Genomic DNA, 16,279 nt, shown 5'->3' with positions numbered 1-16,279 from the left:
GTCATTTGTTAGGTAAAAAGGGTCATAAATATCAGATTTTTTCTGGTTTCTTATTCTATAATAAAATGAATATCTTTGGATTTCAGATTGTTTGTTGGACAAAACAAGCAATTTAAAGATACCCTCCAGACATGTTTAAAGGCATAAAAAACTGTGCTTGGAATAATAACGTGTCCCGTGTGGTTTTTCCACAAAGAAAAACATTCAATTACCTTGTTTAAATATCTTAAAATGACATCAACTCTCAATCATTAAATCGATGACTATGCAAATATTATTAAATATTATTATTATTAAATATTTTATTTAAAAAGTACTGGACACAAGGTGTCTCCTACTTCACTGAAAGTCAGTTGTCAGCATATGTGCATTGGAAGGTTCAGGATTCCACGTTACTCTTGTGTAAAGTTGTATTTTGGACCACAATTGGATCCAAACTAGTTGTCACGCAAATCATCATGAGCATACACTTGTCAAACTGAGATTCACGGTGAGCTCATAGAAACTCCCCCCCTTCAGCAGAAACAGCCTTCTCAAGTCGTGCATCATTCTGCACCAACATCCAGATAAAGTAGGAATAAGTGAAACACATTTTTGACTGTAGGGGGACTTCAAATATGTCCTTTGGGTTCTGAGAAATTGTGACTGTCAATTTTCACTCATTAGATGTTGAAAATAATCATTATTTGCAGCCTAACAGTCATTTTGCTGTGATTTTTGTATGGCATTGTTCCACGTTATTAGACATGGACTATATTTCTGTCCGAAGGGATGAGACCATAAGTTACAGTATCATCCTCCTAGACAGTTCATTATATGGTTTAATATAGTTGGACATATCCCAGAATCTTTCCCTCCAGTTTGGACTCTACTGTCCAAGTGGACTGTGTGTGTGTGTAACAATCAGTGATTTTAAAAACATATTTAACCAGCCCCTCCTCTGATTTTCTTACACGAGCCGTGTCTTAATAAAATCTAATTATTTCCGCTCACAGGACGCTTTCTGGTGAGAAATTGGCAGAGGGATGTGAGCTGATGTATGGGGAGACAGTCGCCTAATTAGAGCGTTAGAAATTGAATCTTTACAGCACACGGGTCATATAATTATCCTACTGTTAATTTAACGCTTACATTCTCTGCTGTTCATTTTTATTCCCTTAAATGTAGTTTGGCAGCGGCGCTCTGTGCTCACGCACTGTGTTTTTACTGTATGAGAGGAGGCAGCATGGCCCCTAACATTGGCCCCTCTGAGTGATTGAATAACTGAGGACCCTGCAGTCCAAATAACAAGGCTCGCATCATTTATGCATTGTTAAGCCTTGTAATTGAAACGAGCCATAGTTTGCATATTACACCATTAAAATAATGTGCTTTGCGTTTCTCCCAACACGACTATTTAAGCCTGTGTGGCGATGTGGTAATTCCTTGAATTACAGCCTAATTACCACAATGTTCTTTTGATTTGGTCGATTTCAATGTTACGCCACAATAATGTTCAATATTACCAGAATGAATTACCGAGCCGTGCCTGGAAACTTTTCCTTGTATGACTTAAATCCTGGCGGCTTCATGTGCTATCAGTGCAGCTGGAATCCCATCCATAAAGGATTATTAGCCTATGAAATGAGATACATTAAAGGCCCAATCAGTAATACTTAATTGAAGAGCTTGAGTTATACATGGAATATGAGCATTTTGTGTTTCTCAACTGATCAAAGTAGGCCTGGTTTATATCACTGTTTAAATTAGCAGCAACAGACCAATAACATTAGAAAACATTACAGACTTACAATTACCGTTGTCCTTGTCTGTTAATTACACTTAATAGCAAATTCCAGTATTGTATTTTGAATTGTGGTACATTTTGGTTGCATACAGTGCCTTTTAAAAGAAGCATGCAATGAACTATGGTATCATTTTATGTGTTTATTTTAAGAGGATTACATTTTATATTTTATTCATCTGCGTTACTAACATCAGAGATTAAGAATGTCTACTTTGGCAACTAAAGCAGCATCAAGACAAAAGAAAAGTTAACTTAAACCAGTGTATGAGATCAAAATACAATCCAGGTCGTATAAAGCAGGGAATCAAGAACATTTTGTAATTAACACTTGTCCTTTGTTACACGTCCCTGTATTGTTCACAGATCTCAGTCTAAACACATGACACGTGTCCTTGTGTGAACTCTTTGAATAAATTAACATTGCTAAGAATGATTTGTGAGTGTGCATACTCAGTTTGTGGACTTTTCTGTTTTCACTGCACAGTTTGAATATTTTTTGTGAAAATATTTCTTTGATAATTGCTTTTTTTATTGCCTTTTAATTTTACTGCTAGGTCCATGTTATTAAATAAAATGTTTAATTACAATTTCAGTCATTTGCATAGTTTAGAAGTTATAAATTGTGAATAGAACTGTCTCCACTGATTTATAGGTTTAATTTGTGGCCTGTATGTTTTACTTTATTTCTGGTGGATTGAATTGTTATAACCATAGACCAACCAAAAGTGCTTTTTAATTGCATATATACAGTAGGAATTATTAATGCCTTCCAATATTCCGAATTAAGGGACTAGTTCAGAAGTTATCAAGTTGAAACATACTTCTGCCAAGCAAAACGTTTTACATTTTTCCCCCCACATAATTTGCTTTATGTCACTGCAGTGTGAGGAGCAGCTTTGAGGACAGACATAATCTCTCATCTTTTTCAGTTTTTCTAGCCCTTTCTCCCTCTCAGGACCCTGTGCTCTTTACTCCTCCCTCCTTTATCCCTGTGAAGGCTTTGTCCCCGCAGCAGAGAACCTCTTTAAAAAGAGGCCTTTAGATAGTCCAGGAACAGGGGAGGAGGGGGGAGCAGCAGCAGCATCGACGCGTCTGCTGTTGTTTCATTTACCTCTCCCTATGGCAACCAGTAGCGGTCGGCCAGGAATGTCCCCTCTCTGGACAAAGTCCTGGTCCCTGAAGCTGACACTGGGGGGACGACAGCTGGGACAGGATAGAAACCTGCCCTCCTTGCCCTGGACTGGAGGCCTGAGTCTGGACTTAATCCTCCTCTTCACTTGTGTCTATCCTCACTTTACTGGGATGAGCAGCCAGAGAAGCTTTTCACACACTGTTAACTCTAAAAGAGTTGTAAATAAGAGCTGAAAATAATTTCTAAATCTCTTTTGGCAATGTAAAGAATCCATAAAGGCTCTCAATACTGTTGCACCATGCTCTAATGATCACATAGATCTTTTACTGTGCTCCAAACAACCATTTAGGAACCCATGAAACGCTCCAAACTACATTTATTAAAGGAACATTTTCTGAACCAATTTCACTGTTTAAAAAGTAATTTCAGATATATATATATATAACTTCAGCTTCAGACCAGGGACCCTCCTTTTTCTGTGCGAAGCCACTCCTCCTGAGGAAGGCTTGTTAATTCACTTTACACCCTACTAGGACACAAAAGTGGATTTGTTTACTTGAGGGGCAGTTAAAAGTTTTCATGTCAAGACATGTAAAAGATTCCTATTTCCAAGTCTTCACTGATAAAAATGTACTAACCTACACTTTTACACACACTGATGAATGTAGGTAAGGTTGCAGAATTATGTCATTGATCACTATTAGAAGCAATGGTTTAAAAAACTTTAGGTAGCAGAACCATGATGGACTTTGGACGTAGACCATGTCAACACTGTCCATTTTACTTGCAATTTAATTTGAGTTTGATAACAAGATTATTTTTTCTAATAAAAATCGATTTGATTGAAATGTGCCTTTTCCTTTACCAAATTTAGAAAACAAACTAGTGTATTTTTCCTTAACCTCACCATGCTTTACATCTCATACTGGGCACAGTGAACTTCACAGTATACATAAATCCGTTCAATGCCATTATGTCAGCATGCATGTTTTGTTTTATATTTAGTTTGTTTCATATGTAGTTACATGATGTTCAATGTTTAATTGATGTTATCCTAACTGAAAACTAATAGTTGATTGATGATAGAAGATACTTAGTACTTTGAGAAAAATACTACATGAGTATAGTCTTTCATACACACGCAATGGTGCACAAATAACACAGATATAGGCTATTAATATGCATACACCTACAACACTGCAGCAACTCCTAAAAACATGAAACTGCGTTTTCCTTTCAAAGAGGCCTGGTCTATATATGAATGTGCAGATTAAATAAATATGCATTTCTTTTTAAATCTAACTATCTTTGCTGCAATCAAAACGTTTACATCGCCTTATCAAATTAGGATGTTACATACGCGTTTCCATAACAACATTTAATTTATAATATTATTATAAATGTGCACAGAATTACAGTTGTTAATTAACAACTAGATGTAAAGTCTACCTCAATAAACAATTATATCCTACATAACAGAGCTTCAGTATTAGGCCTACTGTTCCCAATAGAGGGAATTCTGTCCTCCTGGATCTAGGCTACCTACAGCCTGAGTCTTGATAGAACATGATTATCAAAGTAAATCAACTGTATCTTACAGTTGCACTGCTGATCCCGCTGCTCCGTCTCCCCATGCTGCACTCCGGCTCTCCGCTTCCACGAGACCCTCAACTCGCACCTCTCCAACAAAGAGAGTAGTGTTTGTTGAGACTTCCCCGCAGCCAATCGCAGCGCCGTTGCCCCTGGTAACCACGTCCATCATCCTTTGACGTCCAATGAGCGGCGAGGGTGGGGCGGAGTCCAGGTGCGCCTCGGCGTCCACTTGGCAGAGCGCCTGGGAGCCGCCTGTGGGCAGGAGAGGATCTGTCAAATGCGAGGTTCCTTTAATAAGAGAGACCAGTCCGGCTCCGAGAGTCATGGCGACCGCAGCGTCTAACCACTACAATATCCTCACCTCCAGCGCATCCATCGTGCACTCGGAGCCCGGCAGCATGCAGCAAGCCACGGCGTACCGGGACGCGCAGAGCCTGTTGCAGAGCGACTACCCGCTGCAGAGCAACAGCCACACGCTCAGCCACGCACACCAGTGGATCACGGCGCTGTCCCACGGAGAGGGAGCCCCGTGGTCCACCAGCCCGCTCGGAGCGGAGCAGGACATCAAACCCGCGGTGCAGGGCGCCCGGGACGAGATGCACAACTCCAGCAGCAACCTGCAGCACCAGTCGCGGCCACCCCACCTGGTGCACCAGACGCACGGGAACCACCACGACGGCCGGGCGTGGAGAACCACCACCACGGCGCACATACCGAGCATGGCGACAACGAACGGCCAAAGCCTTATTTACTCCCAGCCGGGCTTCAGCGTCAACGGGCTGATCCCGGGAAGCGGCCAGGGGATGCACCACCACAACCTAAGAGACAGTCATGACGACCACCACAGCCCGCACCTCAGCGAACACGGCCACCCTCCGTCCCAGCATCAGCACCAGCACCGACCGCAGAGCCACCACGACCACTCGGACGAGGATACGCCGACCTCGGACGACCTGGAGCAGTTCGCCAAGCAGTTCAAACAGCGGAGGATCAAGTTGGGCTTCACGCAGGCGGACGTGGGACTCGCCCTGGGGACCCTGTACGGAAATGTGTTTTCCCAAACCACCATATGCAGGTTTGAGGCCCTGCAGCTCAGCTTCAAAAACATGTGCAAGCTGAAGCCTCTGCTGAACAAGTGGTTGGAGGAGGCGGACTCCACCTCGGGCAGCCCGACTAGCCTGGACAAAATCGCGGCGCAGGGGAGGAAAAGGAAAAAACGGACTTCAATCGAGGTAAGCGTAAAGGGAGCTTTGGAGAGCCATTTTTTGAAGTGTCCTAAACCTGCAGCGTCGGAAATAATTGGCCTGGCGGACAGCCTGCACCTGGAGAAAGAAGTGGTGAGGGTTTGGTTTTGTAACAGGAGACAGAAGGAGAAACGCATGACCCCTCCCGGAGCTCTGCCGGGGAGCGAGGATGTGTACGGGGACACGCCGCCGCACCACGGGGTCCAGACCCCGGTCCAATGAACTCTGCTGGACCGCTCCTCCAGGACTTGTTTATCCTTTTTATTTATCCCCAAGGTTATATATAAATCACTAGACTATGAGACGCTATAGTGGGTGTTTTATGTATAATAGATTGCAGTGAGTATTCACACAATATCTGCAGTGAATATCTGAGAAATGGAAAATGAGCTAGGAGAGGACAGGACATTTTTTCCACTCCCAGACCTAAAGGAACATAAGCCTGTGTTGTGTTCTCCGAGGATACATGCCCAGCACTGTGACTCCAGACGACGCAGTTTCAAGGTGTAGCCCCTATTGTGTACTGAAATTATACTTGACGGGAAAAAAGTGGGAGGGGGGGGGAGGGATACCTGGTTTTAGAAGAAAGACATAGCTGAATGGTTTCCATTCGCCACTTTTATATCAAATCGGGAAACACGTTTTTTCCTGTGCGCAAAAGGGAAAGCAAGTGCAAAGGCGTTTAGTTTTGTAGCTCTAAATTGTGCGTCCAACAGTGATGGGTGGGTGGGTGGTGCAGGGGGGTCAAAGGAGCTGCGTTAATGGAGTAAACTGGAGGCCAGTAAAGGCTGCAGCCCCAGTCCAGTGGAGTCCAGCTGAGGGTGAGCATCGCCTGAGTCCCATCTGTCAGCCAGGCAGCACAGAGCCGCTTTGCATTCAAAACACTACTGGGAAACTGCAGGCCATTCAGCTCTTATTTATTCTGTGAGGACTGAGGTCAGGGTTTAGTTATAAACACAGATTATTATTATTATTATTATTGTTATTATTATTATTTATTATTATTATTATTATTATTATTACTGGCTAAACTCTTCAATAAATGGCCTGAGTGCAGTGATGTGGTGAATAAAGTGTATGACCTCCATCAGAAGTCAAACAGCAGTATAAACAAAAAGTCCATTATATTTTTCACAAAACAAGCGTTAAATAATATTTCTCCCCCCCCTCAGAGAGTCTCCCAGCTCCCATGAAGGGCTCCGTGGCGATTGATTGGATTATCTGGCACTTTTCCACAACAGGATGGGCAATAGATATATAAATATCTACAAAAACATATGTCACCAACTCTCACAGAACATTTGGATCCACTTATGTAAATACTGTATAACTTTAAAAGTCATGGCTTCATCCCTTTTTTTCTTTCTTCACTGGGGCACTTTTTTGGATTGATGTTTTCAAAAACAAACAGGTTGAGTTTTTTAAATCCAGTCTCATTCATAGCCTACCTACTGCCTTGTATTATGTGTGCTATTTAATGTTCATTTTTGTTGCAGACGTTATCCTCGTTTACGATTTTTTTTGTGGGGCATTTTGTTTTTAGCCTTAAGATATTTTTAAAATTACCCTAAGTTGTTTAAATCGTCTAAAGAGTTCTGTTTTGTCATTTGGTGGCCGCTCTTAAATCACATTAGATTGTTTTTCCAATCAAAATATAGTGCTTTAAGGATTAAGGAATAATCGATAACTCTATTGTTGAGAATTGTCCACAATGAATCAAACCTAGAGGGGATAAAACGGATAACCATCATGATTAGTCTATTTGAAAAGAAAAAAAAATAACAAGGCCTTTAAATTTCTTCCTAAAACACATTTTAGTGACATTCCAAAAATTGCAGCATATGATCAAAATTATTATTATTATTATTATTATTATTATTATTATTATTCACCAGGTGTTATTTTAATTTGTTGTGAGGTCGTAGCCATGCATTTCATTTCAGCCATTTTGTTCATCTTCGTTGCTTTATTTCATGGGGAAATTGTTCGTAGACATTTTATTTTATTTTTTATTAGTATTGTTAATGAGATTGTAATTTATTATACAATGGCTTTTATAGATGACACAAAGTGCGAGATATATATGAAATGACACCGAGAAGGCTTTTGTTTTGTAGGGAAGAAGAGGGACATATTTTTAATTTTTCAGCGGGATTGCCACAGCCTGGACCGTCACAGCTAAATGTATATACATCTGTTCTCCGTACAGTAGCTTGCTTTTTCGTTTTATGCAAAAACAGATATCCAGGGACTTGGTTTTCTTTCCCCTCCTGATTTGTTTCTCCTGCAGAGAACAACAAGCAGAAACGATCACTAAAATCTTTCCTCAGTAGCTTTAATGAATCGATCCACCTCATAATTCACTGGAAACTCAAGTTGTGGGGTGTAGACCTGTAGCAATCCGACGCCGTTTTCTTGTTGTTTTGTTTCATTGCTTGTTAAACCAGTCGTTTGATTTTTTGGGGGGGTGGGGGGTGGGGGTGGGGGGATATAGGCTATATCATATTCACTGGCTGAACTTGGGGTAGATAAAGCAGAGGTGATAAATGCCTGTAGGTGTTTCTGATCACTTGATACACGAACAACGGACTTGCACATTTTTAAATAATGGGGTTGATATTAAACAGCTTTTTTCCAACGTCGAGGCTAAATGTATTTTTTTTTAATCCTGCAAACCAAAATGCTACTGCAGTGACTTCACTATCTGCTTGACATCTGTGGTGTTCAAAATATTCGTCTTGTTTTGAGCCCGTTCGTTTGGGTGGAATTAATGGCTGAGAGAAAATCAGGGCTGATGAATGGAGGATTGTGAGCTGATGATGTGGGGTTTCTGCCCCAGGCTGCTTTTAAATGGACTGACTTTGGCTTTGAAAACCACAGCTTCCATCCAGGGTTAAATTAGGGGTTCCCAAAGTGGGGTCCGAGGACCAGTGGTGGTCCTTAGAAGGAGGGAAAGGGGTCCAACATGGTGATATTTTGATTTGACCGCTATTTTATTCTGAACTAAAGGGTTTACTTTCTCCGTTGCACACTCACAATATTGTGAACTAAAAAAGAACCATTTAGATAATGTCACATTTTTTTTTTTAGCATTTTTAAATGTATTTTAGCCTCTAAAGTACTACTTTACATCAAGTCTAAGTTTTAAGATGCTTTTTCTGTAGCTTCATCCAAGGCAAAAAGCAAACAAACAAAAAAAACACTCATGCTTATACATGCTTTTTGACTTCAGGAGACAAAATTTTTTATTGTTTTTCTCCTTTTGGGCTGTAAATCTCATGCCACTTGGACGGATGAGGTTGAGCCCTTTAAACTGAACAAAATAACCCGGACTTTAAAGGCATCATAGGTTGTAAGATTTCAGTCTCCTGTTAAAAAAAACCTGTTCGGGTTTAATTTTATCCCCAAGACATTCCCATCAAAACAGAATGTTCTGGATCAGTGGATATCTTACAAGGAAACTCCACTCCACAAAATTTCTATGAGGGGGACAGTGATATTGACAGTGGCGACCCTGATGGTATTTTCCTCTTACCTAGTGGTAGTCATTTCTCTATAATATTCCCATAGGAACATGTGGTGTGATATTTGTATGACCGTCTCTCTAAAATCTATTCTAGTTCTTTTTTTAAATAATTTTATTATGGAGCTGACAGCCTAAACGCAGAGCTTCTATTTCCCTGCCACTTCCTGCTTAACTACAAAAAAGAACAATGTGTTGCCCTGTGTGGCTGTCATAATAATATTAATTACAATCGGATTCTTCTCCATTTCAGTCGACGGGCTATCAGTGCCTGTTCTGATGTTTGCAGCAGTGCAGAGTGTGAAAAGACCAGCCTGTATGGGTGAACTGACAGTGAGATTTACATGCCTCAGCATTACTAGGCAAACAAGGGGAATCGATTGGGAATCGATAGCTGATCGGTTATTGACGTAATTAGGTTATACACAAGAAAACATAGGCTATGGGGTGCTCTTTTGAATTAAGAGAATGAACATAGCACCTTTACCTGATGCAATGAATCAATTCCTGTTTAAGTGTGGTTATCCAACCATGTCTGCAGTGACAGATGTTATTATTTTTATTATTATTTTTGGACAGAATAATGAATGTCTTCCCCTTGTGAAAAATGGACCGTAATATTCTCAGAATACTCAAAGACCAGAGTCTGACATTTCTTATTCAAAAGTGAGATTTTAGTAGGCCTACTAACCTTATTGGACTTGATAGTATTTTTAATAAACTGCAATATGGTTCATTTGCTTCAATATGGGATAATAAGCACAGTCGATAATATGCCTCTAAAATACAGCAGGCCTAGTTGTTACTGATTACATCACTTTCACGCGCTGCTTTGTTGTCGAAGCGGGGAAATAAAAGACGTCGCTCTCTGCATCATCATCATCATCACTCGCCGTTTGACCTGCCATTTGGATGTCTGGCACGAAATGACACCCGGAAATAAAGCCCTCTCTCTGAGCTCTGAAGTAGACTTTGGTGGAGCCCAGTAATCAAAAAAGTGCGCCCTCGTGCCCTTCATCTGCTCTCTAGCAGATGCAATTAATAGCGCATTGCGTTAATTACACATTCCTTTTTATTTAGGTGACTTGAAATTTCCCATTAGACTCACAGGGAAGACATAAAAAAAACACCACTCCACTGTGAAGATGCACAGAGGGGCATAGTCGGTACTCTAGCGCCATCTAGCGACCCCAGGGTGAGTCCAAGCTGTTGCATCATTTTATTGTCCGCAAGGGTTGGGTCAAAAATATTTAACATATTCCAATCTATCCTATTTCATTCACTTCTGACAGAAATATGTAAGATAACAGTGACGTTTGTTGTCTGATGGAGATGTTGAAACATTTAGGAATGATATATTGAATGTGATAAAGATGCATATTACAAGATTAGTCTGCATCAAAGCAATGTAACAGGATAATAAAACAACATCAAATAAGGTCAGTAGACAGCAGGTCTTTGTAAAACTAAATAACACTTGCCGATATGTATCACCACATTCTGGACTCAACTAGTGCTGAGACAATTAATGAATTAATCCATTAGTTGACAGTCAGAAAGGTGTCAACAATTGATTTATTGTTGAACCTTTAAATGGCCACAGCCAGTGGTTAATTCATTCCTCTGTTTACAGTAAAAGTACACTTTCAACTACCTGCATAGATAATTCCTAATTCAAGTAAAAGATTTTGGTGACACGTATCACTTTTTATTTTATTAAGAGCAAAGTGTAAATCTTGAGACATGAAACCTTTCACATATATCTTAAACATTAAATAGTTGTTAAAGATGAAGAAATAAACTGTTAAAAAAATAACCAATGGTCATACAAAAAATTAGAAAAGGTCAATGCGCAGTTTAGTCTCTATAGAACTAGATCAGACCTGCTCATCAATCAGCTCTTTAAATGTTTGCAGATGATTGCTGTATTTACTGGTTACTGTTAAACTTGACTTTATTGACTCATTATTACCAGTGTTAGCACTGTAACCCCAGATTTACTTTATTTTGACTGAAAATATTTCTTGTCACAATTTCAATGAATGCACAGTGGAATAACATTAAATTTATCAAATCGACAACAGAAAACTGTATTTCACAGCAAAATTCTGTTTTAACTTGGCTATTAATAGACGTTTTAATGTAACTGATTGGTAGAGCATGTTTTACTACAACGTTATCAGACTCTTGGTGGGTATTCATTTATATCATTCTGTTCAGTAAACCCTCTAAAAAACAAACTAGATTTACAAAGAAAATAAATTCCTATGAAAACCCCTGAAAACTGAGGTGCACCCTGGGGAAGTTGTTTTTTCAACAAGGTATCAACAAGCATAGATGTCATTTACACGGGGGACACTGGGGACATGAACCCACCACTTTTTGAAATGTCTGATTTTGTAAAAGTTTTCTGAAAATTAGTTGCAACAAGAAATGTTAAATAACAAATAAAAATTCTATGAGAAATGTTTACTTGCACAATAGGAAAACATGAAATGCAAAGTAAATATAGAAGAAACAGATCTGCCTTGTCCAAAAAAAGTAACTTAGGCTAACAAACAAGCTACTGATTACTGCATTATTTTTGACAATATGTTTATATTCCGAATTGTCACCGGCCACATGAATTTTGATTCCCTTCATATAAATAAATTGGTGCAGAAAATGACTCTAGAATACAGAAAGTAAAGAGTTTAATGCTCAAAATCTTCTGGGGGAGAAAACCCCAGACCGCCCCCCCCGTCAAATAGCATATTTCAATCAATATTTCTTCTGAATAACAGTGGAGTATCTTGTTGTCTTGTTATTGTGACTCCAATATTGTGCATTGTCACGTCTCGTGGATTAAGTGTTTCATCGCACCCCTAATCTGAGCCCTTAAATTTCCCCAGCCCTTTTCAACTCAAAGTGACGCCCTTGATCACAAGTCTATCAAACAACAGAGAAGACCACTAAAAGGTTAAGTCATCTATCAAGCAAAAATACATTTGTCAGTTGGACATTGTTGTAAATTAAATATCTTTAGGTCTTGGACAAAACAAGCAATAGGCGTTTTTTATTGGATACATTTGACATGTCACAGTAAAGGCACATGTGCAAATAATACCATGAATGATTGCTGGCTCACTATCACACTGTCATGGCTTACTGGGACTCTTGAATAGAACAGAGCCATCGTTAATAATGTGATTAGTAACACCTGACATTTTACTAGTCTTATCAATTTATATCAAAAATAACTGACTGATTAATCAATAACAAAAACAATTGTTAGTTGCAGCCGGTTAACACTAAAAATATAGCACAGATAATAACGCCAACCCATAGTTTTAACTCCACCTCTCTGCCTTGCAGATTAACGCTTATTGTTGCAACGTGCCGCTGTATAAGTGACATGCTGAATGTGAAATGACATCTCGGCCTGTAAAGCCTGTTCAGGCAAACGGGAAACATCATGCAGGTCAGCTCAAACGGTTTAAAGTGTCTTTTACACATATTTTTATCAAGCTATCAGGATTACTATATACTCTTTACTTAAAAATGCTTAATCTGTAAGAAAACCTCTTATTTTCATGTTGTTGATTGACAACATTATTTTATTCAATAACAGAGGTGGCCATTGTGGGTAATGAAGTGGGACATACAGTATAGTTTCTAGTGTCAAGACATGGCCAAATGAAATTCAGCACATTCAGCCCTGTGACAAAAACATTTTACTTGTTAGAACAGTGAAACAAGTGAAATTGTAATTGATCCACAGGCAGATATATTTCTGTCTGATGTTAATACATAATCTTACTCAGATCACTTAATATCATTTAACACTGTGTGTAACCACACAATGTTTCAATATGATTTCCTGGGGTGTAATTAATTTTGAAAATGAATGGTTTTGTGACTAACTTTATTTAGCCAACAGCAAAGTTTCCCTGTCAAACATCATGTCCATCTCTGAATCATGTGAGGATGAATCAGCCTTCTGTATCAATCACTCATTCAATCTGTCTCCCCCCCAAACACACACACACTCCTCCTCTTCCTCCCCCCCAGCTCACAGATAACAGTGATACAAGCTCACAAGCTGAACATAATTCCACCATTTGACATTGTTGTTCTTCAATCTCACTCAGATGCATCGGAGCTAATTACACTTTGCACACTTAAGTACACAAATGCGTGTGTGCGTTCATTTGTAAACGAGTTATTGTTTAATTATAACTTCACATGAACTTTGCTGATCAGCGGGGCGAATCGTGTCTCCCCTTCAGCGCATAATTATTCAGGCTGTAATTGCTCGGCCTGTTTGTGAAACATGCTCATCTCACAGCAAGGCCATCTTACACAGCTTCTGAGCCAGATCCTCTTTGAGAACGCCCATGAGCCCCTAAATGGTTTCTGTTTCAGGCTGCTGAAAGAACAGGAAGCTTTAGATGGTCATTAAAGTTCAAAAGTAACAAAGATAATCACAAAGCAAAAGGTTAAAGTTTACCTGGTACGGTGCTACTTAAAGTTAAAATGCACAGGTTAAACTCATGAGGCAGTGTTCCTCATCAGGACTGACCAAAATGATGCTTTTCTAGTTAAATATTAACCTATCCTAAATTTCTCACATATGTGAAAAAACAATCTCAATTTAAAGTCCACTTATTTGCTTTGGAGCCTTCAACAGTGTCTTCATCAACGAATGGAATCGACTCGTCTGAGCCTGTCGCCACTTGTGAGGCAGCTCCACTTGCTGAGATGTGGCTGAAAGGTCAGAAAAAGCTAGTAATTTTATTTTATTTATTTATTTTACCAGGAAAGAAATCCATTGAGATTTTAATCTCTTTTACAAGGATGTCCTGGACCTTGAGTCAGATTATTTTGTCAAACATACTGATCCCACGGTCAAAATTAGACATGCTAATGTTTTTTTCTTTACTTGAAAATTAAAGTTTCATATTCAGATTCACAGCACATTATCACATTACTACAAAATTATATATAAAAAAAACAGTTGTCATTTTATTAGTTAGTCTCTCTCTCTCTCATATATATATATTTTTATTACATATATTTTTACTCCATGTTTGTTCTTTTCAAAGATGCCTTTGAAAACCGTGAATTATTCAGATGGACAGACTTGTCTCTAAAGTGCCTTTGAACTGTCTGTGGCACTGAATAAGAGTTGGTGGGAAATCTAGGATGTCGTTCTATTCCAGTGGTTCCCAACCTAGGGGTCGTCAAAGTTGTTGGGGTCCCAAAGCCTATTTTTGGATTTTTTTTGCTTTATTTCATGTGAAATAGGGGATACTTTCCCTCTTCAGGCCCCTAAAAATCCTTCAAATGAAGCAATCTGAGAGGAAAATTAACACTTTGGTTGAACTCCCCATAGCTCACATCCACACTGAGCCCATAACCTGAGATGAGGGACCCCAGTTAGATGTTGGGTTTTGTAAAGGGTCACAAGCCAAAAGGTTAGGAACCTCTAGTCTAAAACAAATTTCTGGAATATGCCTCCAAAAAAAACCCAGCAAAAGGACAAGCAAAGACTTGCTGTAAGAGGAAACTACAGGTTTTGAGAAACACTGGCACTACATCTGCATGACTAGCGTCAGATCAGGGTTACCAACTGTCTCAACAGTGGTGTACTTATTTACAGTAACTACGGCGGGGTATCACAGTTTGACACAGTGTACAAATGAAAACAGTTATCCTCATGGATTTAGACTTGGCTAAAACAAACACTGCATCTCCACTGCTTCAAAAAGCTACCTATGGATTAAAGTATTCTGATGGATTTAAGAAACTCAGCGCTGACATTCTCAACATCCTTAAAAACAAAAGAAAAATAATAAGTTTCTGACACAGCAGTGCAACGGCTGACAGGGATGTCTTCATTATTAGAGTCTAAGCCGAGAAACAAGAGAAGGAACATCAAGCCACATAATGATGGGTATCACAGAGAGGCCTCCCTCAGGCAGGTGTGAGACCTGTCGAGTCCCAGCCTGAGGAGGGCTCAGAGGAGACAGACCACAGCACTCCGCAGACATGTGTCTCACTGAAGAGAAGACTTCTCCGTGCACCGATGTGGTGCCGCCATATTTGTCAAGGTATGTTCTGGTGTCACTCATGTGGTTTGTAGATAGAATGGGAAAAGAAAGAAAGGAGGCACGTGGCAGCCTAATGCCAGCCTCCTAACCCTTTCCATGTTTACATTTTCATGCTGTATTTATTATCCAGGAACAATATTTCCATCCATATATTTCCCCTGCAGATTCATCAAGCTACGTCTGTATGCTCTTGAAAGACAAATAAAAAGCTGATCTAATTGCTGTGGATCCCCCCTGGATATATCAGCCTCATAGAGGAGCGTGACAGGAAGAAATCAAGCCGTAGCGCCGAGCGGAAAGCTTCCATGAATCACGTTTGTATTCGCACTAGCACGCAGAGCAGCAGCAGTGGTGTTGTTGGCTGAGGAATAATCATTGGGGAGGCAGTCCAAATTAATACTTCAGCTGAAGCCGCCTCGTTCTCCGTCATTAGGGCACATTACAGGGCCACAATATACATCATTAAACCAGGCATAAACAATTCATTAAAAGGCCGTTAAGAAGACAGGCTAATGTCACTTCTCTCTGTGGTATTAATAGACTGTAAAATGGCAGAGGGTTAAGGAAAAAGGATCATTCCGCCAATACTATCCAGTCAGTCATCCTGACTAATGGCACCACTAGTTGTTGTGGATTCAGCAGACGACCCTACTTTTCTCCCAATCACACTTACATGACTGTGTATGAAGCCTCCGCATCATACAGTAAACATTTTTCATTTGTTTTGTCAGTGATGGTGTGCTGTTCACTGAAGCTGGTGAGTAAGGGAAAGTAGAATATTAGCAAGTTAATTCTAACAATGTAGACACTTTGTCGTACAGTCATGTTATTTGTAATATCCATGTCCTTCCAGGATCAGAGGGCTGTAAGGATTGAAAAGAGCCACATATAGAGACGCAGAGTCCGCTC

General features: G+C 39.8%; 1 protein-coding gene across 1 annotated transcript; it reads left to right on the top strand.

The window, feature by feature from the left end:
- Window positions 1–4,619: 4,619 nt before the first annotated feature.
- Window positions 4,620–8,210, top strand: pou3f2b (POU class 3 homeobox 2b). The gene has a single exon (XM_038712144.1). The coding sequence runs from the start codon at window positions 4,694–4,696 to the stop codon at window positions 5,975–5,977; it is 1,284 nt and encodes a 427-aa protein (XP_038568072.1). The 5' UTR covers window positions 4,620–4,693; the 3' UTR covers window positions 5,978–8,210.
- Window positions 8,211–16,279: the final 8,069 nt, after the last annotated feature.

The sequence above is a fragment of the Micropterus salmoides genome, unplaced genomic scaffold (genome assembly GCF_014851395.1).
Source record: "Micropterus salmoides isolate LMB-PRFRI ecotype aquatic unplaced genomic scaffold, ASM1485139v1 Ms_hic_scaffold_11, whole genome shotgun sequence".
Taxonomy (NCBI): domain Eukaryota; kingdom Metazoa; phylum Chordata; class Actinopteri; order Centrarchiformes; family Centrarchidae; genus Micropterus; species Micropterus salmoides.
The sequence above is the reverse complement of the archived record's forward strand: the minus strand, read 5'-3'. Positions and strand labels throughout refer to the sequence as shown.

Coding starts and splice junctions, on each gene's coding strand:
- pou3f2b (XM_038712144.1), top strand. CDS start 4,694: ATGAGCGGCGAGGGTGGGGCGGAGTCCAGGTGCGCCTCGGCGTCCACT.